General features: G+C 39.7%; 1 protein-coding gene across 1 annotated transcript; it reads right to left on the bottom strand.

Annotated features, from left to right (window-relative positions):
• Nucleotides 1–142: 142 nt before the first annotated feature.
• Nucleotides 143–19,661, bottom strand: LOC145434534 (matrilin-2-like). The gene is made up of 10 exons (XM_080311881.1): nt 19,396–19,661; nt 18,504–18,592; nt 11,256–11,404; nt 8,821–8,938; nt 7,546–7,720; nt 7,408–7,480; nt 5,066–5,208; nt 3,534–3,639; nt 3,043–3,160; nt 143–2,973 (listed from the first exon to the last, which is right to left on the bottom strand). Exons 1-10 carry the CDS (start codon nt 19,617–19,619, stop codon nt 2,891–2,893), a joined length of 1,278 nt encoding a protein of 425 aa, XP_080168007.1. The 5' UTR covers nt 19,620–19,661; the 3' UTR covers nt 143–2,890.
• Nucleotides 19,662–25,359: the final 5,698 nt, after the last annotated feature.

Below are 25,359 nucleotides of genomic sequence, written 5' to 3'. Positions count from 1 at the left end.
TCTGAGCCGATACCGATAAGACCGATATCCAGTACCTCCACCGATAACACCGATATATTCAGCCGATATTCAAAAGATATGGAATCTAGCTAAGGTCCATATTTAACACATCAGAGTATTTCTTTCAACAACTTTACAGCCATTGATATGCTTGAACATGAAATAAATGATCCAGGAACTATAAAAATATATCAAAAGCACCAATCCAGCAATTGCAGATTACAGTTCACGAAGCACAATTTCTCGGAGTGAACTTCTGTGGTCTTCCATGGATGATGTATATAGTACTAAACACATTGAGCAGTCTTTCACTTGGTACCATAGTTAGTGGCACAGCAAGAATTGGAAATCTTTCTTCATTTCGGTTCCACCGCTCCCTTGCACTGCTTGCAGGGGATCTTTCCTTCAATGGTTTCACCATATATTGATATTAATATTGATATTCCTCTGGCAATGCACCTGGAGCCTTCAGCAAATCATCAACAAATAGCTGAAGAGAATGTGCAAAACAACTCAAATTGTCCACGTCTGCAACTGCTCCACCCATTCCCCTTGGGCCTTGACCACGACCAGCATTTCAACAATCAACATTTTACGCTCTTTTGTCAGAATTGGCCAATGTCATCATGGAATCAAAAATTTTGGTATCAACTATTGGCCTTACTCCACGTTTGCTTGATTTTCTTGCCCTCTATGCTTGCATATTTCCTATCATGGTGGCCCCGCAGGCCTCAGTCAGACGACTTCGTACATTACTGGAATAATTAGCTCTGTTGGTACCGAACCGAGATATGTTTCGACGCGACGCTTTTCTCTATCATCACGAGGGTCAGTCCAGCATAATTGAAGTTCTCATTTCTCTTACTGATTGAAATCTTCTGCAGACAACTATCCATCCAGCTGCTCTCTGTCGTTGGTGATCGATTACTGCAGGGGGATTCCCACGAAGTCAGTGGGGCATAACGGTGGTTAGTTATCTATAATATTTTTCAGATAGGCACGCCTACTGCCCTGTATGCAATATGCACTATATGCAACTTGGCCATTTATTTTTATAATTTTCCGTCCTCACGTCTTCTATCGACTTCTCTGACTCCCTGCCACCATGTTGTGACGTCACGAAAATGGCCGGTATTTTTTTACCTTCAATGGCCGATACCGATATTTCTCTCCAAGCGTGATATCGACTCGATATTATCGGCGAGCCGATAATCGGTCGGGCTCTAGTGTGGACACAGCGAGACTGAACGGCTCGCTGTGTCCGGCATCATACGGCATCACTGCTCAACGGCTTGCCGAGCGCCAAATTCAATAAAACGGGGTTTAATGGAAAGCTGCTGCTATACTGATTACGGAAATATAAATTTTATTCTGTTCATGGTCCTGGAACCCTCCAAAATCAGCCTAGAAATTTGCATTGTGAACGAGTTTTGGCAGTGTGTCGCAATAATTATGTCTGGCAAAACGAGAGTGCAGCTGGGAAAAAAGAGCCAGACAGTCCTGTTGCGTCACAATGTGCACAATACAGTGAGTCGTTCAGTCTCGCTGTGTCCTCACCATATACGCCACTATGGATAGACAGTATGTTCATACCTCACTGTAAAATCCGCCAGTGGGTGTTAAATAGTGTCCGGAATTTGAGCCATAAAAATATGGTAACCCTAGGCTAGTGACAAACAGTAACAAGCAAACGAAGTTGCTCTGGATCAGTGAATACGTATATCAGAGAAAAGTGGGTTTTTGCAAACATTTTAAGTCACGCTGATTGACCTTACTATTCCTACTTTTTTTACACAAACTCCAACAAAACATTTCTAAACAGCAATATCTTTGTGTTACTAAGCTATTGTGAATTAGGGAATTAAAATTTGCACAGTAGGATATCTCATCTCAGTCGGTCATTCTGTTGATGTGAATCATTAGGTTGTAGCATTAATGAAGAGAAACTGTCTCGTAATTTTTATATTTTTGAAATAAAATAAAAATACGGTTATCAATCTTTTTGTAAATTTAGAGGCTTCGCGGAGAACCGGTTGAGAACTTCTGCCCTGGTCCATATACTGCAACCTTGTATTTGACTTACGGCTCGTCTTTTATTGCAATTTCATGTTTGAACACTGTTGAACTTTCCTGTTTTCAATACAGTTGAAATTATAAGCATGCATGCATTTACTTGGAAATTCAGTGGTTCGAATTACAAGCAATTGACTAAAGACCTCTCTACACGACCACTCGCCACTGTACCATACAGTGATGCCTTTAGTTCGACGTTCGGTGCCGTTTAGAGAGGCTTTTAAACAGTGACCTGCATCCACAGACTAATTAATGCATGTAATTCAAACCTGTGACTAAATGAGACTTCAAGGAGTACCGTAATGGAAGTGAAATTATTAACCTCTTGTACACATAGGTAAACTAACCTAATATGTATCTTTAATTGCTGAGATTCATATCAACCATAAGAAATCTTACCTTCTTCGCATTGTCGCAAACGGACTCGTCACGTCTGACTTCACGTTTACAAGCGTGCATTATGCCCTAATCCGTAGCGTGTGGGGGTGGGCAAGCATATCGCCGCTCCAATACGGGCGAAATCGATGACCTGCCTGATTGGAGTCGGGTTCGCAGTATGAAGTCGATTCTGCTGTTCGAATATTAATTATCTTGACGTAGAACGTAAGCCTCTACCTAATAGTCGATCGCAAGTCGTAGATCGACTGCTTCTGTAAACGCATCTTCGAAAACCACCCTTTCACGAATCATGCCAATCGATACCTGATTCTTAGTCGCGTACACACATCGATGGTCCCATTTGTAGCGATGGTTCTGACAAACACATTCACACTCACTCATCCGTACACACACAAGCACACAAACGGTAGTAAATGATTTAAGCACCACTTACTTCAGTTATCTTAGTTGATATTCCGGATTCCGCCATAGAAAGCTTGTTGTGCTCCTGAGACGACGCGGCTGATAACACAAAACGGAAACGACATTGAATTCAGTGCACAAACCGAACCGGTGGAAAATGATGCGTACCTTCTAGACCTGTCCGCATGATGTCACGTTGTAGCGAGTCCACGATGCTCGACAGATCGGCAAAGTTTCCTACTTTGTACACGCGATCATCACTTCTTGTATCACCTGTTGCAACAGTCTAAAAAGAATATTGTGAATCAGTTGTGCTGAAAACGGGCCTGCTTGTTCCAGATTACCAAATGAGATACTGCAATATTAAACAATATATATCATATATCATCGCTACTTCTACTTGCAATTGGGTGGAAATTTACGGGGTTAGGTCTACTACTTGAGTACTAACACAAGCTACATTGAACCGCTCTGGTCATGGCCTTGTGGCTATATCGTGAAGTCGATTCGCTGCAACTTTGTATTTGCAACCTTCCCACTTCGTAAACTGCCAGTGGGCTTCTCAAATAGTATAACTCGCGCACGCCCAGCACTAATGTTGGTGATTCAACAACACAAACTATCATCGTGACTAATGTGCAAGGCAGGAATCGACTTACCCGAAGTTCAAGCAGATCGGCTTCTCCGACGCCCACCGCAAACGTTTGTATTCCCCGGGAACGAACATATTGGGATGAAACGGCGAGAAAATCTTTGTCTTTCGATCTGTAATGGCGTAGGTGTTTAACCCTGAGCCTGAGGTAGCCGTCAAAGTTATACCGTAATAATTCCATCTATTTGAAGTGAAAGTAGCTAATTTTAAAATGTGTACGGTCTCCAGTTAGAAGTAGGTACGGTAAATTTCAACACCAATGGAGTGAGTACATCACGGAAATTAATTAATTAACCAACTTCTAACATCTACCTAATAACCATAGTGCGATTGTGTTATCCTAGCTATCGGACATGTTCCAATGATTACATGACTTATACAAATGATGGAAGCTCAACCGTAACTCCTCGAAATTTGAGAGTATTTGAGTATAGATAACTGAGCTACGGATAGATACGCAACACCCGTCGTCACGCTTGCTTGCCCGGAGGTAATTACTGCTCAGCAATCTGAACGCAGCATAATTGCTAATCCCATAGCTGATGACCTGACCGCTCAAATTGAATAAAGTTGATCTTATTTGAAAGCTGCTGCCGCACTGATTTCGAAAATATACATCAAAATCTGATCAGGGCAGCGGAACCCACTCAAAATACACCTCAGAGTCTGAAAATCTGCATTGTTGCAAACAATCGCAACCATGCAAGGGCCATTGTTATGGTCATTGTGCTGCGTCGTTGCCATTTTTAGTAATATTGCCGATTTGCAGACTTTAAAGGCTATTTCGAGCTGGTTCCATTCCCTTAATGAGCTTTTAATGTATATTTTTAGAATCAACGCGACAGCAGCTTTCAAATAAGATTAACTCTATTTAATTTGAGCGCTCAGGTCGTCAGCTATGGGATTAGCAATTATGCTGCGTTCAGATTGCTGAGCAGTAATTTCCTCCGGGCAAAAGAGCGTTACGACGGGTGTTGCGTCTCCATCCGTAGGTTAGTTATCTATAATTTGAGAAGCAATTTTAATTTCCCTTTTTTCGTCTTGTTAAGGATTGTGCGATTAAAGTACCTGTATCTTCGAACCAGCCAAGTAATGGTCCCGAAAAATATGATCGAGTATGTTACTGCAGTAATCTGCAGTGTTTAGTAAATACCAGCAATTGATTAGGCGCCGCAATGGTTGTTCTCTATCTATGTTGATTGCGCGCTGCCTCTAGTTTATTCGGGTTTTTAGTTGGAACTATGTGTTAGTTATGTTGCGTTTGTACGCTGTTAGTTGTTATTTGTGTTATCTAAGGTCCCTAGTTACTGACATCTGTTTCCATTGCATAGGCTTGTCTCCATAACCACACGCGACCACTATTTTAAAACCTAGTTTCACGACCTACCTTATTGGCTGTATTTGGATATTCATCTGAATATAGTATTACAACCATCATCAACAGATTATCCTTTGTCAGGACCGGCCGTCAGATTTGAGTTCAAGTAAAAGTGGTTTCAATATCTGTCCTTAAGTTAGAAGCAGTTACATAGTACTTACAATCCATCCGTAAGAAGAATCATAACCGCCTTTGTAGAAGGATCCTTGAGACGTCCGTAGGATTCGAAATCTTTAACCGTTTTATTGAGGGCGTGTGCCGTGTAGGTCGTGTAATTCTGGAGTCTTACAGTCAACAGCCTTTTCTGGTAAGCAAACAATGATTTTGACTTCTACGTCCATTACTATAATTTTTACAGGTAGGCTATGTGTCTCATGTTTTACCATTCGAAGAAGTCCTGTGATCGGCAACAATATATTTTGCGTCCAAATCAGTGGTTCCCAACCTTTTTCGGTTTCAGGGCCAAATTTAGAATTTCGTAGTACGGCCGGGGCCGCACGAATACCAGGACAACGAAACAGACCCAAAATAGTCATCAAAATATGAAAATTGGCATCGTTTCGATCGATCGCTTCACGCCATTGACCATTGTTATAGTCATGGTGTTGCTGCGCTCCCATTGTTCAGAACAATTGACATTTCGGGGCTATTTCGGAGTAGTTTTATTGCCCTGGCGAGATTTCAATTCGTATTTGTGGAATCAATGCGACACTAGCTTTCGATAAAGACCGGACATGTCAAATTATTCGGACGCTTCGGTCGTGAGCTACAGGACTGCCTATTATGATGCTTTCGGGGCGGATTAGTGAGCCAGCTTTCATCGCGTAGACGCGCGAAGCGCGAAAATTTTCTGTAATTCATGATTGAATCGGTCAATATGATTGGGAATTGCATATATATTGCCATCAATTTTTATCCTCTCTCCGATCACGTAATCAGTTTTACAGGTAAAGCCGAGGGAGGTGTGTTAGAAAAGGTATAGGGGCCCTCAATAATAATTAAACATCTTCGGGCGTATACCTGTTGGCAGGAACGAAACAGCACTTCGTCAGCCCCCCCTCTGCCCCCCTTGAAAAATAAAATAAACTTGGGTCTTGGGCTCCCATAGGGTGATAAACCTACCCCTATCACCTTGTTCGCTTTTTCCACGAAACTATAGTTGCACTGTTACGTGAGCCAGCCAAATTTTCGATAATATATGATAAACTCGGTCAGTATGATCGGGAATTGCATATATATTGATATCAATTTCTTGTCCTCGCTGCTCACGTAATCAGATTTACCGGTAGAGCTGAGTGAGGTGTCTTGGAAACTGTTGGGCCCGATAGTATGATTCCGTAACATGTTATTTTGTGACCTAAGGTCTGCTATATCAAAAAATTATATAGAATCGCCCAAACGTAGGCTTCTAAACTAAAAGACGCACACGATTTTAAATTGGTATTTCTTCACTGGAATATAATTTTTCCCTGCGGGATGGCATTTGTCTCGTGAGGTTCCGATTGCCAAGACAGTAATTTTTATATATAACGAAGTTTTCGGTCAGCACGAGGGCTTTCCAGTTCGGCCAAGGTTTTTTCGCTGCCGATCGTTCTGACATACTTCTTGGAGTCGCATGTTACGTGGCCTAAAACTTGATATGTCGTGGCGCGGTAATGGCCAACGCCGATATGCTCAATGCCAATTTCTATAAATCTTGCGTATTTTTCTTGGGGATGAGTAGCCTACCCAAAAATCAAGTGACACCATGAAATCACGCCTAAAGCAAACAAAATTTGAAAAAGATGCATAAATTTCCCAAAAATACTCTATAATTTATGCTAATTCACGAAATAATTTTGAGCCCCGTTCGAGCTCGCCCCCCCCCCCTCCCCAGTGGGGGTTTGGCGTGCGGCAGTTATAGACCTGTCTTTACCTAGATCTATAACAACTGCTCGGTCAACTGGAAAGTTATGGCACATTGCATAACAGCAGTGACGTAACGATAGCAGTCTACTCAGGACTTTCCTGCAATCCTAATTATACACTCCAGACTCCAAGCCAAGCAAGTGTATTTTATAAATATAAATTTTATTTTTGTCATAACTCGATTTCTTAATATTTTGGGGGACGCAAGAAGGCTAGCTGGGGGCTGCATGCGGCCCTCGAGGCCGCGGTTGGGAATCACTGGTCCAAATACAGGTAATATACGTTGGATTACTGCTACTAACACCTTCAATGAAAATGTGAAATATCCTTCCTCAAAGTATACCACAGTATGGGAAATTTGTTGCCTCACTCATGATCATGAAAAAGACGATTAGATAAATAAGTACTTTTGAATCACATAAATTTTGAGGAGTAGTATGCGAACCATTAAGAAAAATTTGACATTTAAAAACGACTTACTTTTGTGCTTTTCAGATCGCCATTTTATACTTCTACTTCTGCTTTTCCCACCTCCGACTCAATAGATGTTCACTTGGAGTATATCTATGTAATATATGTATAGTATTTAGCATACCTTTAGTTCGTCGTGGGTTCTTACTTCTCCGAGTGCAACCTCCGTTCTCATAAAAGGTTGATCGTCAGGGTCACTATAAAAATGAAAACCATGCCAGCTTGTCGAGCAACGCTTCTAGAATTTACACAAATTACTCACTCTCCCACGAAATAATGAGAGTACTGTATAATTCCAACTCTGTTGCCGCCTGTGTTGACGTTAAATCTTTCGGCGACGTCCAGCACCCAGTCCTTTACTTTCCTGAAATTTCGAGTCCCGATAGACTGCGATCCGTCCAGTACGAAAATGATGTCAACGCTGTTCACGGGGCAATCTTAATTGAGGAATGCTCAGGCTTAAAACAACATAAGATTGCCAAATTTTGATCTGACATAAGCGAGCCTTTCACGGAGTGAATATATTCTGCAGACATCCGTGTTACATGGGGTTGGTGATTGTGAGTCAACGGCTTTGCTTATTAATTTAGCTAATTCAATCTTGCGTTTGTCATCCTAGCAAATTTTATCAAGATATATCCTGATGACGTTTGAATAAGTTATGATACCATTTTGTATGGTCAAACAACCACAGGATATGGTGCGAAATTGTATGAAACTAACGACACAATCAACTCTGAGATCGTTATTAATTATGGTTTGGAAATATGAAGTATCGATGGTCAGTGGTCACCTCCTGGCGAGTTCACGACAAAATCATTTGGGTTTAATAGTCAAAAGTGGAAAAACATATCTAATTTAAATTCTGTTAACATCAATACAGCAGGCAAATTGCGGCAGACATGTGAATTTACATTCATAGCAAGATCGTGTGTAAGCAGTTTTCCAGCGAATATTACCAACATGCGACATGCCGATTTAATGCTTTATTAGTTAGTGGACGTAACATGGCTTCTATGATCAATTAACAGCAAGCGATGTCGATTACAGAAAGTTTCAAACTCATTTTACACAGCATCACATATGCATTGAATGGAAAATTGTAGTTTTCAGCGTCCAAGCGAAAAAAAATTTACCCAGCAACAGTATCGTGATATCAGAACAGTCAGCGTTCTGTTGTACCGCTCTCCACTTACAATATTCACACATTTGGAGAGGTTGCAATATTTACAACGATGCTTTGAAACGTAAGAACGGAACAAAAGACCACACCACATTTCACATATGATGTGATGGGTGAAAGATGTCCTCGTTGAGCAACCTCCACTTAGAACTGTAGCCCTACGACCTACCCCTCTGACTAATGACTATACACGACAACAACGAAATGATCATTATATATACAATATATAATTATATATACATGCATTATGTAGTTAAAAGAGATATTGCATTGCTTAGTCTTAAAGATTCTACTTCATCTTGGCGTTTTTGTTTTTATGACCATATTTTGTTCATTTTGTTCGTAAGGTCTTACCGAATTCAATATTCTGCTTAGCAGGTCTCCACGTCTTTCCGGCGTTTGAGGAACGATAGCAATATCCCGGATAATATCTGCTAGAGTCGCAGTCCATAGCTCTTTGGTAGGGGCACGTCTGCAATGCAGTGTCACGAAGTTAATAGCTGTAGCTGACACGACGCGTAGAAAATTGACACGGTTAAGTGTCGACAATTTACAACGCACAGTGTGGCACGGTAATTATCGATTAAATCCCCCCTATATTCCCTAAAGCCGCTTTAATTGAACTTGAAAGTCCGGCCTTTTAATGTGCTCTTTATATTAGTATTTTATTTGTATGTCTGCATGCTTCCTTCCTCGCCATCTATTGATTTTACTGACCACAATAGTGCGAGGACGTAGGCTACATATAGCCTAGTGTAAATGTGTATTACAATACAGGAACCATTTGAATTTATCGTCAAAGGGAAAGCACAATAACTGATGAAACATCCGGGAATACGTCATACATCACGGTTTCACTCTAGTTCATTACATTACTTTTGGAACTTGGTATACGTCTAATCCAATCCATTCTAACCCGATGTCACGGGATTTATATTACATAGTTGCACGACTGCAATATCGGTGTGAGGGTACAGGCAATTAGACATACACATTATCATTTCCTGGAAAAATCTTACACAGACTATGGTGAAATATTCCATATCGCATTAGGCCACTGGTGATGATCAGGAAATTTCATTTTTCCGCGTATCGGAGTATTACAAGTCCAATAACCATGCAAGGTTCACGATGTACCAAGTTTCATTCCGAAAATGGTAGAGGCAAGTCCTCATTAAGCCAAGGAAACCTATCGATCTGTTATTTGGGAAATCACCAGTCTCTGCTATGATACTGATCTATTGCTTCCGGTACGAACAAAACTTTTGCGAGCATCGATTCCTACTTCAAGCACTTGGGAATCTAGGTATACGTAAGATAGAGACTCTCTATTAGAGAGCTTACTGCACGGGTTTGCAGCCATTTTTGAAGGACTTCCTATATTCGTCAAATATATTAATATTGTAAATTCAGATTAAAGTATATGTCCTCTGTCTCTTGTGAAAACAGAACTCTATAATGATGAGTGACAATCATCTAATGTAAATGTAATTATATATTCGTTTGTATGTAATTTATCATCATTTCCTAGCAATGCAATTACATGCACAATATGAGCTATACGATTTTTCATGTTAAAAAATGTGACAACATTGAATTGCGAGGGGTCGAATAATATTTTCAAGTTGCTACAAATTACGATACCTAAAACACAGAATAAGATTCATCATATGAAAGGAATAATTGGAATATTGGTAATAAATTGCATTGGACTCGTACACCTACAATATACAATATAGCTATATATATGTTAAAGCAGGGGCGGGCAACTTCTCCAGTTGGCGGGCCGGATATAGGAAAATTAGGTACTTGGCGGGCCGGATTGCAGAATCGACACATTTTTCGCCCATTTATCAACATATACAAGGTGTAAATCGTGTTTAATGAATGTATTTTAACGACAGCAATGTCACTTGAAAGCCATTTCTCGTCTATAATGACGGAGACAATGTGGATTGAGAACAGCATTGTCATACAGGCGCCGCCATGTCTGCTTCTCTCTGATGAATGGACACACGGTGCAATCATTAAATAAGATTTCAATGCGTTCGATAAGTCCGGTACCCCAAATTTACCAAGATTTCAATTCATTAGGGCTGAGTTGGTGACGAGATAGCGTCGTTGTTCAACTGTGTGGTATATTTTATCTCGATATTCAATTCATGCGGACCGCGGCTTCTGCGACATTTGAAAAGTGACCCGCGAAGCGTTTTGAGTTGGCGACCCCTGACATAAGCGATGTCTTACAAAAGTATAGAACGGTGCCGTTCTACGAGTAGGCGGCTACGGAAACAAAAATAAGAAATATCGGGCTGGTGTAAATGACCATAGTAGTCGACAAACACCACGATTACCACAAACGATATTAGGCTTGAGTACATCGTAAATGCCGATAATGTTAGTCTTGCCGCTTCGACGAACTTATGCGTAAGCTCCACTCTCGCACGCTGCGCAGTGCGCATACATTCATGACATACAGTCACTAAAATTTGACGTAGTAAGCAAGTAGCGGGAAATCTCGGCAGACTGTAGTCGCGGGCCACATTATTATATAAGACGGAAAACTGTCCGCGGGCCGGACAAAATCCATTCGCGGGCCGGATCCGGCCCGCGGGCCGTATGTTGACCACCACTGTGTTAAAGGTAACATACTGTTCAGATTTTGTATGTAGATGAGCTTCGACGTCCTACTATTGGCATCTTGGTAAATATGATTTGAATTCAACAATTTAAACTTCGGTGTACGCGTACGTTTACGTGTTCAAACCGTTAAACAAATAGATACTCACCACCATGTTCCCTTCTGCGTCTAAAGACATTGACAGGCCGATTCCGTCTCCGGGAAATGGACTTTTCGGATATCGTTTACTGCACATGGTCACATCTTTTCTCGTGAACAGTGATTTTGGTATAAAGCAAGTGCTTACATCGCCGATAGCTGAAAGAATGTCGAAAACAAATTAAAATTGATGACTCAGAATTGTATTTCGATTACGATTCAATTATTAATCAGGGAGTCGTGTCAAGTATATTTGAGTACAGCGTAATACGACGTTGTGGCAGTATTAATAACCTGGAAAGTACGTAAATGTATTTTTTCAGTTTTCACATGAAGACAAAAGCCAGCTACAGGTAATCAAAGATAATTCTACATCCATGACCATGACTACTTCATAGTAAGTCTACTATGAAACAATGCTGCGGTCGGATCACCAGCCTATACTTCCCAGAAATGTGGTTTCTACAAACATGTACGTACAGCCGTGTGATATGCAAGATACATGTTCTGTGATACGGTAAATCAAGGTTTGAAGGCTGATACGATAAAAGGAAATGATCGAACCTATATTTCACGTGATTAAATTACTGTTACGGTGAAGTTCATAAAGTGGATGTCATAAAGTTAGCTTATGTGGGGGAACGATAATCGTTTCATTCAAAACATATCCGACTTAATGCACCACGATTGACAGTACTAATCAGACGATTATCATTCTCCCAGAGAAGCTAGCTTGCTGGTATAAGCCTTTAATGTGACAAGTGTATATTTTCGTACTTGAAAACTCGAGTGTAGACATTACCATTGATTAGGGTTACCATACGTCCTCTTTTAAGAGGATTTGTCCTCTTTTTTGACTTTTTTGAAAGTGTCCTCGGAGGACGCCCTTTAGTCCTCTTTTTTGAGATTTTGTCCTCTTTTTTGAAAATTTAGGTCATATTTAGAGCAAAATGCGAGTGATATGCCGTAAATTAGCACAGCAGTGACGCTCAAACGGTATTTTGAGTTCCGAGCGAAAAGATGACATTTTTTGTTTTTTAGTCAACCACCCGGCAACGTGGAGGAAGAAACGGTATTTTGGGCTCTGAGCGGGAAAGTTGCCTTTTTTTTCTAGTCAGCCGATCACAAAGTGGGAAAAGTTCACCGAATTTTGAGAATTCTTCTCCGGTTTTGCAAGTCTCGAATTTCTGAAAAAGTGTCCTCTTTTTAGATTTCCAAAATATGATACTCGGATCGGATTCGATTACTCGAACAGTTGTAGCCACTACCCAGTGCCCAGCCTGAGTTATGGTTGTTCAGAGTAAGTACGAGGGATGATGGGAAATTTGCTGAAGTACTAGTTTACAGGTATTGATTATTGTCTGCTCAATAGAGCAGCTATGGCTGCTCTCCCGATGTTTGCTTCGGCAATGTGACCTAAGGCATATCCACTACGTCGCAATTAAGCAGTGACGCCATGTCGTTGCTGAATTAATTTCCCCAAATAAAAATATCCGTTTTCGACGTTGTTAACAATGCAATTTGGTTATAGAACTGTGAAGCTTAAACGGGAATGAAAAACCAACAAAACCTCTAAACTATAAAAACAAGACACTAGAAAAGATGTACCACAAAATTCAAGTACAGAGTTTTTATGAAGTGACCGACCGCCTTCATTAATTTAGCATTAAAATACGCCTGTCTTGCAGAATAATTGTACCAGCTTCCGAAATTAATAATACAACACATTTCCGATGACCAAAATGACCTTTTTATAGCCTTTATACGTCGTGCTCATATGTCAATGTTAGTTATTGTACAGTAGGGCTGTTCAAAAATAACTTTTTGTTCTGGACTCCAGTCGGTCAGTCATTAAATTGTCAGGTTACCCTAAAAAACGCTGCACAACAAATTTGATTCAATTCTAACAAGTATAGGGCTCCGCAGATCCAATTAAAAATTTTCATTTAAACAGGAAAATTTAAAAAAAAAAATTCAAATTTTTCTGTCAACCCCATGAAATTGTTGAGCTGACTTCAGAGACGATGCAAAACAAATTTGACTCAATTCCAACTACTAGAAGTGGAGTTATTGGAGTTTTTCGTTGATAATCCTCGGATTATCCACCAATCAAGGATAATCCGAGAAATATCAACGAAAAACTCCAATAACTCCGCTTCTAGTAGTTGGAATTGAGTCAAATTTGTTTTGCATCGTCTCTGAAGTCAGCTCAACAATTTCATGGGGTTGACAGAGAAATTTGATTTGATTTTTTTTTTAATTGTCCTGTTTAAATGAAAAATTTTAATTGGATCTGTGGAGCCCTATACTTGTTAGAATTGAATCAAATTTGGTGTGCAGCGTTTTTTAGGGTAACCTGACAATTTAATGACTGACCGACTGGAATCCAGAACAAAAAGTTATTTTTGAACAGCCCTATTGTACAGTCTATTCGTGATTGACAGCCTCCATGTCTAGCCCTCTGCTGCGTGGTGATGAATGCATCACAATAAGCTCATACATGATCTTCTATCACGTTTAAATGTTATCTATTATCTCCTGTCTCACGAATGTTCGTATTATGTAATACTGTTGAAGTAGTCTAACTAAAGTATCTTGGCCTCTAGTCACTGTATAGCAGTGGTTCTCAACCTTTTTGGCTTCGCGGACCCCTTTTGACCGTCACGGACCCTCGCGGACCCCCTCAAGGTTTAGGTCAATTTTAGCTCTCTTATGGCGCAACCTTCATCTGTCTTGTGCAAATATGAAGTGTAGGCTTGTGATACACAGCAAAATAATGATTTTTGTTGAAGATAATATCATACATATTTATGTAGAAATTGGTAGACTTTTATCATTTCAAAGCTAATTTGCTGCTGTATTTCTTGAAGTAAGTGGTCGTGTCTTGAAAATCTACGTCTTCGATTTGATATGAACGAGGAGTGCGGAAAACCATTTCCACAAAGATAGATGGAGGCTAATGCAATATTAACGCATAACGCTTCCGACGATACTTTTGGTGTGATCGCAACATTTATGGCACCAAAATGAAGAAACACATATTTTATGAACATATTACGTCCAGCATCTATAGCGCAGGGACGGGAAACACGCGGACCGCGGGCCGGACTCGGCCCGCAACGGCATTTTGATCGGCCCGCAGAGAGTTTCTACCGTCAAAGTGAAATCCTAATCTACAAATTTTATGCTCCAAAGAATGGATCCAAGTTTTCTAACCAGAAAAATACTGTCATGAAACGACTTGTTCTGTTCGGGTTTACCAATAAATTTACGAGCAAACGTTGGCTGCATACCAATATAACTGGTGATATTAATTTCAGGGTTGGAGCGTAATGCTTTGATAGCAACGAGACACTCCTTAGTCCTTTTTCATGAAAAAATCAGCTTTGTCGATAGGGCATCCGCAATAAGAATGCGCCAAATCTGATAGCCGAAATTTAGAAGGTATATCATTGTCCGATTTATGACGAGTGTCAGCCGAAAATATTCGGATTCATTTCAATATGATTATATTATTCAATTGTATATTAAAGTTCTGTACCTCCAAGAAGCTGTTCCCTGCATTGGGACAAATTATGGAAATACTTCGGAAATTTTTTATTTCAAACGACTGTTCACTTATTTGATGAGACTGACAACTTCAAATCGAGAAGGTTTCGCAGACAGTACGAAGTCACCCTGATAGACGTTACTATCTTCACAGATATAGATTTTTATATAATCCATCAAAACGTCTCGAAACAGCAATATGTTTGTATCAGCAGGTTACTCGAAAATTCGCAATGAAAATGAGTTTCCACATTACCATAGTCCATGTCAGACGATTGTTAGGATGATATGAGTCATGAGGTTTTAGCAGTTGCGGTGCAAAACAGTCTCATGCTTTCTCAAATTAAAACATAAAATAAAAATTAGGTTATCAAACATTTTAAAAATTTAGAGGTCTCGCGGACCCCCTGAAATTGCTTCGCGGACCCCTAGGGGTCCGCGGACCCCCGGTTGAGAACCACTGCTGTATAGGGTGAAGTCATACCACGAAGCAATATAATACATACATCCAAACATGATATCTATTGTTCATGCTTGAACTGGCTGAATATTTAATTACTGCACCTTACCATTTCTGGTAAACTGTGTAATCGTATGGACGTGGCCGCTCTAGTTATAGTATGAATGTAAGGCAAGTTGAAATGTGTTACGGAACCAGGTTTATCGTTTTTTGGCGATAGCCATTATGACAAGTACGACGTCTTCCACGCTCATGTTTACACGTCACGAATGTTTTTGGAAGAAACTGCACGCTTGCTTCGATCACGACAACTTATGTCATACATTTGCACTCCTTGATGATTGTTTCCTCCAACACTTACAAAACAAAATATTTTGGTAAGATTTCAGCATGATTCAAGTTTTTGCAGCACATTGGTATGCATTATAGTTTCACCACTTTTGCTTAAACTTGTGATTAGTAAATAGAAAGCTACTTAGAATGATTTGTGACTCAAGATCATAACATACACTTGAAGTCCCCCGGATTTGGAAACGTTCCTTCAGTATTTACAAATTCCACTTGTTTTAACCATTGGCCATGCACGAATGAGGAGGAAACCGAACAATGTTTTCAGTAGAAACAGTAAATATCCTGTTATATTTTACTAACAGGACCATATATAGCAGGCGAGGTCAGATTTGGAGTTCTGTACATCAATAAGTTGTATGCACCTTTAAAAGCCCTGTCATCATTAATCTTTCGACATCAAACATACAAACCGTTATTATATAGAATGGATTTTCTAATTTTAAAGGTGTTTACGTCGCGATGTAACTAAAGTGTCCACGATTAACGAAATACATTAAAAATCGTGGTCTATCTTCATGTTAATGCGCGATCTACCAGGTAAACACCTGATCGATATACTATGGTAGACACCTTAGCCATATTACGTCATACTATCCAGTAACTATTTAACTAAGACGCCAGTGTTTAAAATTAAGTGGGCGTAGGTAGGGGGTTGTCGTTATCAATTATTTCAAGTGCTTCTTCATCGTTGGTGCTTTTACACCTGGCAGATATAATAAGATTCTGAAGATGTCAAATGTGCACGGCCAACTTTCGATTTTGTCAGGAGAAACAGCGGTAAGTGCTTGTAATCGATTTTTGATTTCAGTAACTTGATTCAAGAGTTGGACGCAATGATCAGTAACGAAGCACTGCTTTTAGAAGTATAGGCTGCTTAAGCTTAATATTCATACTTGTGCTACCTACTCAAGTAGTTATGTTTTTAGAGTATACTCCCACGTCTATTTAATAGTTTTCCGCAAAGACTACCAACTTATTCTCTTCGGATTTTGGCTTTCATCACAACATCCATTGCAATAACGCAACTAATATAGCGTGTGCGAATTTGCGTGTAAGTGTGTGGGTGCTACCTGTCAATATGTAGGTTTTGGATTTTTTACATTACAAGATATAGTTTATGAATAACCTTGCATCCCTTTATGAGAGAAATTTTCATATCAACTGGTCATCAGATCTCCGGTATCTCGGTAATGTAATATATTTTATAAAATACCATCGATTTTATTATCTTTGGTGTGTTTGCGTCAGTCTCGAACATGCTCCTTGCCAATTCGAACGTGGAAACCTCTGATTAACTGCTAAATGTATGTGATCCTATATGTACTTCACAGAGGTGGTCTGTTAAGAAGTATTTCTACTTTTTCGAAGTACTCAAGTAGTTTCGCCCTACTTCTGGTACTTACTCAAGTAGATCTGATTCTAGCTACTTCTACTTCAACTTCGTAATATTTTGTGATCTAGTTACTTACTTTTCGTTATTTTCAGTTTGTCAAGTAGAAGTAGTTTAATCCTCCAATCAGGAAGATAGCCTGAGGAATTTCGGGACTGTTTTCACTGAGTATCAACATTTATTTTCATAAAACTTGATTAAAGCTCAGAGTTTTCGTCGCGCGTATGCGCAGTGGTTACGGAGTTGCCAGTATGATTTCACGAAAGTATCGGTGAATATAATTTAGGTAGCGGGTCGGCGTAGTTTCGTTCACACCGCATTGTCACCCTACGCCCATATGAAATATTTCAAAACAGTATATATGGCTCATCATAACGTTTGAAACTGATGTTTCGCAATCTAGCATTTACTTATCATATCGTAATCTAGCAGTCCATGGCGTGTTCCAATCTAGTAAAGTGGACTCCGACTTTATTTTTAGTTTCAGAGCTGTTTTAGCATACCAACCTTCGAAACTTTCTGGACTAAAGACATGAAGTACATGTTCGGCTTTTAAAAGTAGCAATTAAATTTCACTTTCAATTCCCAGTATCATATACTTTGAGTTCTAATTAATATCAGTTCTTTTGTTTGGATAACATTGATGTTGAAGCATAAAAGCAAGTGAAGTAATGCCTTTAATTTCCGGAAATAAAGCTACACAATATGGCATTTTTACGATTCACCATATTTTTTATTAACGTGTACTAATCGCGCAAAGTGTTTACACCGTATCCTATACAACTTCTCCGTATTGCTCTTCGACTAAACTACGGGCCTTATAATATGGGGAAGGGCGCCATACCATGAAATTTTCTAAAACGTGCTGTTGGAGTAAACAGAGGATTAGTATCGCATTTCAATTTCAATACTATAATTTTCATCCCATGATGCGGAAGAATGCTTATGCCGTCGAAAATTGGATACATCCTGGTATGCATCAAAATGAATCAAGCTTGGCACCTTTCGCATTGCTCAATTTGCACCTTTTGACAGTCCATGTGAACCAATTAAGATAGTTTTCACAACTACTTACTTACTTGAGTAGATTTAAAGTCAATCAATTCTACTTCTACTTCAAGTAGTTTTAGGTTGCTTATGGAATAATTAATTCTAGTCGTACTTGAGTAGATTTATTCATCGCTACTTCTAGTTCTACTTGAGTAGCTTTCTTGACTACTTGGACCACCTCTGGTACTTCAATACATTTAATAGAGTTTCATTTGCCACCTATTTTTGAAGTAGTCTTGAAAATGGCCAGTCCTACTTGTGGCCGAGGAGAAATTCACTGCGTTACTTTCGATTCAACTTGGATAGAAACGCCGATTACTCTGACTACCTCGGTCTGCACCTCATCAACGAAGGATTTTAGAACACTCACAATATTATTCATCGTATGCCTCAGACCTACAATATTATCTGAATACGATCGGAAATGGTAGAATGCTCAGTAGACATATACTACTGACCGTTTGTCGCATTGTAAGTTCTGCCATGTCCAGCCAGCTGAGTGAACGGAAATCTTGGATTCATGTGCTTTGGAGAGCCGAGAAGCAGTCTGAAATGACCAGAATTCTTTGATTTTGAATAATTGCTCAGTAGTAACTCTGGGTACATTATAGGGTCATAAACGAATAGGGTTATATTCGCTTACTTGAATCGTCCTTCGATCGGACGTGTGCGTACAAAAATATCTTGAGAATTCCTACGCTACTGATTGGGAGTTTCCTGTGACGCATATCTCTACTTGGCACTAAATGTTAACTAATTTAATATTCCTTGTTTCATCATTGCTATCACTTTTTTCACTGACCACACCGTGGATATATTCACGGTCAGCAAAGAATAAGTTGTCCAACTTAATTTCGACCGGCATATTGCACAGTCACATATACAACAATCCTCACTGTAATGTTGATGTTGATTATGAGCACTTGAAATACCTTCGAATACCAAATTTCGCATGACGATATAGAATCGAAACATTGCATTTTATCTGATAGCTGATTGATGGTACTAAACTCGAGTGATGATTTGGCAATAATATCCAATTAACCATTGTATCAATGCAGTTGAGCGAAATACTTTACATATTTTATTACACAATCTCGAAATGATCAACGCTCACAAACGCAAACATATAGAATGGGCGGAACATTTCGTAATAACAATCAACAAATGGTTAGACCCCAATTTTACAACATGATCCTAATGGCATTTCTCATTCATATCCAGGTACAGTACTGCTTGTAAGCAAACGGACTAGAATACCGAATATATAATATAAACTATCAACACTTGGAATAGTCGTAATTGTTACTGGGAACACACAAAGAAATATATATGAATATAATTTCTTACGTCATGACATTCCCGAAGTCCTGCTTGTAAAATTGCATGTTGTAGCCAAAAAAGGATGATGGTTGATCATCTGGAAGCTCTCGATGACCCGAACGGCCCGTTTTCTTCGTGATCATGGACATGAAATATCGCGGATGGTCACTGTCGACTTTGACGTTGAAGCATGATGCTCGTTGATAATACAGCACCAGAATTAGGTAAACGCTTAACGTGTAACTATGCATTGTCCCACTATACAGTTAAAACTTCTGTAATGTAACACGTACCGGTGTAATTAGAGTTGTCGCATTACAGACAGTAACTATTCATGTGAGCTATTTCTAGGCACCGCGTGCTCAGACACTGCTAGGATTCTATCGTGAAAAGGTGTATTCTTTAATCGGAACTTGACATGGCGCTATACATTCGACAGTTAACATACCCCGTCGGCTATGACGTATATACGGTTCTATAAATAAAATGTTATCCTCGTATCATATCTGTAGGGAATTTTTACGTTGCAAATCTACTAAAATATCGCCACCTGTTAACCGAAACAATATCACTAGCAGCAACAGATTTCTGAACTAAACGGAATAACAATCAGTAAAAGACATTGTCATCTCTATGATGAATTATGTTATTGTTCCAAATGAGGCAACTAAACGTTTCTCTTCACAATATTGAACTAAATCTCAGCAACCTCTCTGGAATGAAGACGTTGTGTCACCACTACTGTCGGCATCAAAGCGGATAAAATAACAGCTACAGTGTCAATGCATCACAATATTGCGAATTGGGCGACTGTTTTCACTGTAACAATACATACATATACAACCTACTATGTCAAATGATGTAATAATTAACAGATAAGCGATTGAATGCTTTGATAAGTCTATAACATGCATCAAAAACAACCATGTTGAATAATGCCCTCAAACCCATCTACAATTTAGAAATAGCTAGGCCTACTATATTTTATAAATTATCGTCCTTCACCGAAATAGGTACTGGTGTCCAAGGTGCTATACGGTCTCAGATGTCTATCACGTTTACTGTGTGATATCATTAATATCATAGGCGACGGGTATGTTACAGGTTTGATAAAATTCAGTTGAGCCCCAATGTTTTCATTTCGCCTGTTAGTATATTATATGGTATTTTATACTTGAAGCTTCTGCGCTCAGATTAAAATATTCTTATTCTGTCTGGTTCATATTTCTTCTGTGCTTTTGTTATATTCAGTCCCTACAACGAAGATATCCTGCCTATCAGCACAATACCCGAAGTCGATTGAATGAATATCTTAGCTGATGACCTGAAATCACTTCGACACTTTCATCGGTGCAGTTTCGCTAATCACTTTATAACTCCTCCCGGCGGCCAACGCGTCACCTGAGAGAATATCTTGGCTCGCCGTGATCATCTACGTTTAAGTTTCGATAAGCGTGTCATCTACCGAGACTTGGCAGTCGCTCAGTCTCGAGATAAATGTATACGTGACCGATATTTGATTATCTTTATTGTCCGCGGTTGCCTGAGTGCAGAAACGAAGATCTTGTCCGACGGTTATATGGAAATTTCGTTTACATTACGTCAGAGTTTGTCTATGATAATATAATCTTTGCAGCACCTGCCTCGCGTTGTGGAAACGACTGCATTGCGTTTTCGGAAATGTCTGCAGATGCTAAAAGTTTTTACTTTCACCGCCATAATTGAGGTTTTTCATTATTGCGATATACTGTAAGCCAGGGGTTCTCAACCTGGGGGGCGTGAAACATCTGAAGGGGAGCGCGAAGAAGCGGTCACCTGAAAATAAATTTTGCGCTCGGCGCGATTTACCTCCAATGCACGCGTGTTTCTCTCTTTCTCTCTATATGGATCCAATTTCAAATATTTTTATTCTCTCATCAACATTCATAACTGTCCGTACCACCAAACAATCTGTTGGGGTTGCTAGCTTCCTGGTTGGATTTTGTAATATGACGATAAGGGGGGCGCGAAATTTTTCACTATCAAAAAGGGGGGCGTGTCTAAAAAAAAGGTTGAGAACCACTGTAAGCATTCTACGTAATCCGACTTCTACCAGTTAAGAAAAATCAATATTTCCCTCATTAGTTTAGAACAGTGGTTCCCAACCTTTTTCGACTCATCGCCCCCTTTTCAAGTTCAACACCGATCATCGCCCCCCAAATTTTGTGAACCGAAAAATGGGCATACAAACTGTAATCACCGGCGGGTTGACTAAAAAAAGAAAAAAAAGGTCATTTCTCCGACTTGACTCCAATAAAGCCGTTTTAACGCGTCATCGCACCCTTCGCTATTTTCGCCCCCTGTCGCCACCTTTGTCCATTTTCGCCCCCTTCGTCATTTTCGCCCCCCTAGACCGCTAAATAGCCCACGTTGGGAACCACTGGTTTAGAAGTTGGAACTAATTCAAGGACTGAGATGGACTTCGCTCGGTTGGGACAATGATGTAATATACTCACAGGAATCTTGTTCAGTCAATATTACGTGGTAAGCGTTGATTGTACCCAGAACGTAGGCTGCAGTGCTTAAGATTGAGTTTACAACGTCAAGTGAAGTCCGGAACAATGAACAAACTTTTACATCGTTTCCACGTTTTTTGTTGTAAAAATATTAAATCTAAACGGCACAATTGTTATTAATATCGCGTGATGATCTACAATAGCAGAAAGCCCTTGCATCTTGACTCGGGCGTGAATGTAGTAGACGTGGCATGTGAGTAGACCAGGCCTGGGCAAAGTGCGGCCCGCGGGCCAAATGCGGCCCGCGAAGCCATTCTGTGCGGCCCGCGAAAGATTGCTTGGAATTCATAACAATAATCCTTCTTTTTAAATGTTGATGTGTGGACTAAAACCATAGGCTGTATCAACTAAACATGAAATTCGTTCACTTTGAAGCCTGTTCATTAATATGCCACGATTACGCTGCCTACGTACCTCCCATGCGTAATCCAGATTCAAAATAAAGGCAATGTGGCAATGTATGAGTAACAATCAAATTCACAAGAAATCACTATTTCGATATAGTTTATGTCAAACATTCTTTGTTGCCATTGTCACACACATTATACGGGTACGTGTTTCAAATTGTTACGTGAGGCCATTCCAAATCCCTAATTCGAAAAACAAGTCGATCAGTGCTCGCGATTACTATATGACTCATCATATTTATCACCCATAAAGGATGAACGGACATATCAAAAAATGAAAGCCGAAAGCTGAAATTCAAAGGTTTAGAACACTAAATATTGTATACTGGAGTTAGGGGTCAACCCTTCCTTCTAGTTTTTGCCGAGCACGAAACACTCGGTCAAGTGAGGGCAAATTTAAGAAAAACTGCAAACTTCGCTCAACATCAAGGCTATTTGAGCTGCACACTGCTCGTAATGCAGCAACCAAGACAAGCGTTGTACTATCCCATATACATTTCAGTGCAGTAGTTCTCGAACTGGGGGCCATGAATGCATCTGAAGGGAGGCGCGAAGCTGAAGTTGAATGAAATATTTTTTCGCGCTCCGCGCGATTTGACTCCAGCTTGTAGTTTATTGCTCAGTGTATTGCCCGTCTTGGGGTTTACAGAATTCTCTCATCAACAACCATAACCTTCCACTTCCATGTCATCAAAATATCCCTCGTGATTGCTAGCATGCTGGTTGCTTATTATTTAATATGTTGTGATATCATGATAGGGGGGTGGGCGCGAATTTTTTCATTATCATAAAGGGGGGCGTGTCTTGAAGAAGTTTGAGAACCATTGTTTTAGTGTCTTTTAACAGAAGAACATGGATAAGGGTTTAAAGAGAGTTAAGAATGTATCATGTTTAACATTGTTTCGAATCATGACGGCAAATAGTTACTATTTTTTATTAACCGCCACTTTCTCGTTACCTAACATCAACACATTCACTGAGCAGCATCTATTAACAATGTATTTTAAAAATAAAACTATAATACGCTGGAGAATGTAGCTAAAATTTTTCACTCGGCCCGCCAACGTATTTTCTACTTCTCATATGGCCCGCGGAGGAAAATAATTGCCCACCCCTGGAGTTGACCATATTACATGCAACATTGCAAGACATTTTGTTTTCGTTGAGCGGCATCGTCTATTTCTTTTGATACATGCACAGCACACAGGATTGAATTTCCAACACAATGCGAACGCTATTGAGAAAGCTCTTGATGATCAGGATTAGCTCAAGCCATCAACCATCACCATCAGACGGACTGCATAGTATACAGACAGATTGGGACTAGTTTTCTCAATGGCATTCTTCAGTCGAACATTCGACTGAAGAATGTCGAACCTGGGGATTCCGTACACGAAATGGTAGGAAGCAATGTTCCCTCTAAGCTGCGCACGTGCGCAAATGCGCAGTACTGACACGGTCTCTGCGCACAGGAAATCTAAGTTGCGCACAAAAAATCCGAAGTGATGACTTTTTTTCAGTCGTTACGCACTGTTGTCCAAGGGTCTGCGCAGTGAGTTGGTGAGTGTGCGCAGAATATGGTATCATAATGGTGAATTTTTACTGTCGGCGGTCATCATCGTCAGAACATCCTTTCCCTTTCAATTGTATACAACTAGTTAATTATTACGCGCTATAATTGTTGTAACGACGACAATTTCTCGGGTTCCAACCCACCCAAGTCATATAACTCAACTATATCTAGTGCAAGTTGTCCTAAGGCTAATACTACATGTATTTTCGAAAGTATTGACACAATTATGACCTAATGATACTACTTTTGAAGTAAAAACAATTTCATTTATGGTATTTTAAAACAGTGCTTGTTTTAAATCCCTCCGTAAACACGACCCTGTTTGACTACTCAAGACTCAAGAAATACCTGTCAACTGACAACAGTATTGCCACATTGAATCGAAATGTTACGATGGAATTCTCAAACACAGAAGAGTCCTTAACACTTGAACAGCTGAAAACACCTTTGACCTTCAATTATGGCATAAGCTGGAAGCTAATAATCTCGGTGCTACGATAGAAAAACAACTGAATTATGAATTGATGCAAAGTACGAAATATACAATGCAGACTACACCACGCCCTGATAGTCGCAAGAAGAATCAATGACAAGACATCAAGTCATCAAGCCATCATGACCAAATATTCCCATGTTGACATTTGTATGAGCAATCCTCTATGTCAGTGCTCTTCAACCTTTTTCGACGTGGTACACCCTTTTAACGTTTGCGCAAAACTCGTACACCCCTGTTCATATAAAACACTCAAGTCGGTAATGGGCCTAATTATCATAAGGATTAGCAAGCTATAGGAGCTGCTAAATACTAATTAGGGCTCGAGATTACCGTACTATCTGTTATATATCGATAAAGCGTAACGACACATGTCTGTTCTGTCACTTTTAAATAAATTTGCTGTACCTGTTTTTTTTAAATCTAAATCAGTGGTTCCCAGCCGGATGGGGGGCGGGGCGTGAAAGCTCTGGAGAGTGGCGCGAAGAAGCGGTCAACTGAAAAAACTTTTCGCGGTTTGCGCGATTTACCTCAAATTCACGCGTGTTTCTCTCTATATAGACCGAATTCTGTATTTTTTAATTCTCTCATCGATAGTCATAACCTTCCATGCCACCAAACAATCTGTTCAGGTTGCTAGCATCCCGATTGGATTTTCACTATTATAAAGGGGGGCGTGTCTAAAAAAGGTTGAGAACCACTGGTCTAGGCCAAGGAATCTCATTTAAAGACTACTCGCAATCTTGTGGCGTTTGTAATTGATGAAAATGATCATATAACGAACGAATTTGTGGGCCACTGTACATACAAATACAGAATACTGCACCAGAGAACAGAGTTGGATCAATTGTAATTTGTAATTGAGCTGAATGTAATTAAATACATTTTTTCATGTAATTGTAATTGTAATTGAAGCATTTCCATTTTGTGTAATTGTAATTGTAATTGTAATTTGATCAAAAT

The sequence above is a fragment of the Botryllus schlosseri genome, chromosome 2 (assembly GCF_051294905.1).
Source record: "Botryllus schlosseri isolate E-star chromosome 2, Bs_hap1, whole genome shotgun sequence".
NCBI classification, from domain to species: domain Eukaryota; kingdom Metazoa; phylum Chordata; class Ascidiacea; order Stolidobranchia; family Styelidae; genus Botryllus; species Botryllus schlosseri.
The sequence above is the reverse complement of the archived record's forward strand: the minus strand, read 5'-3'. Positions and strand labels throughout refer to the sequence as shown.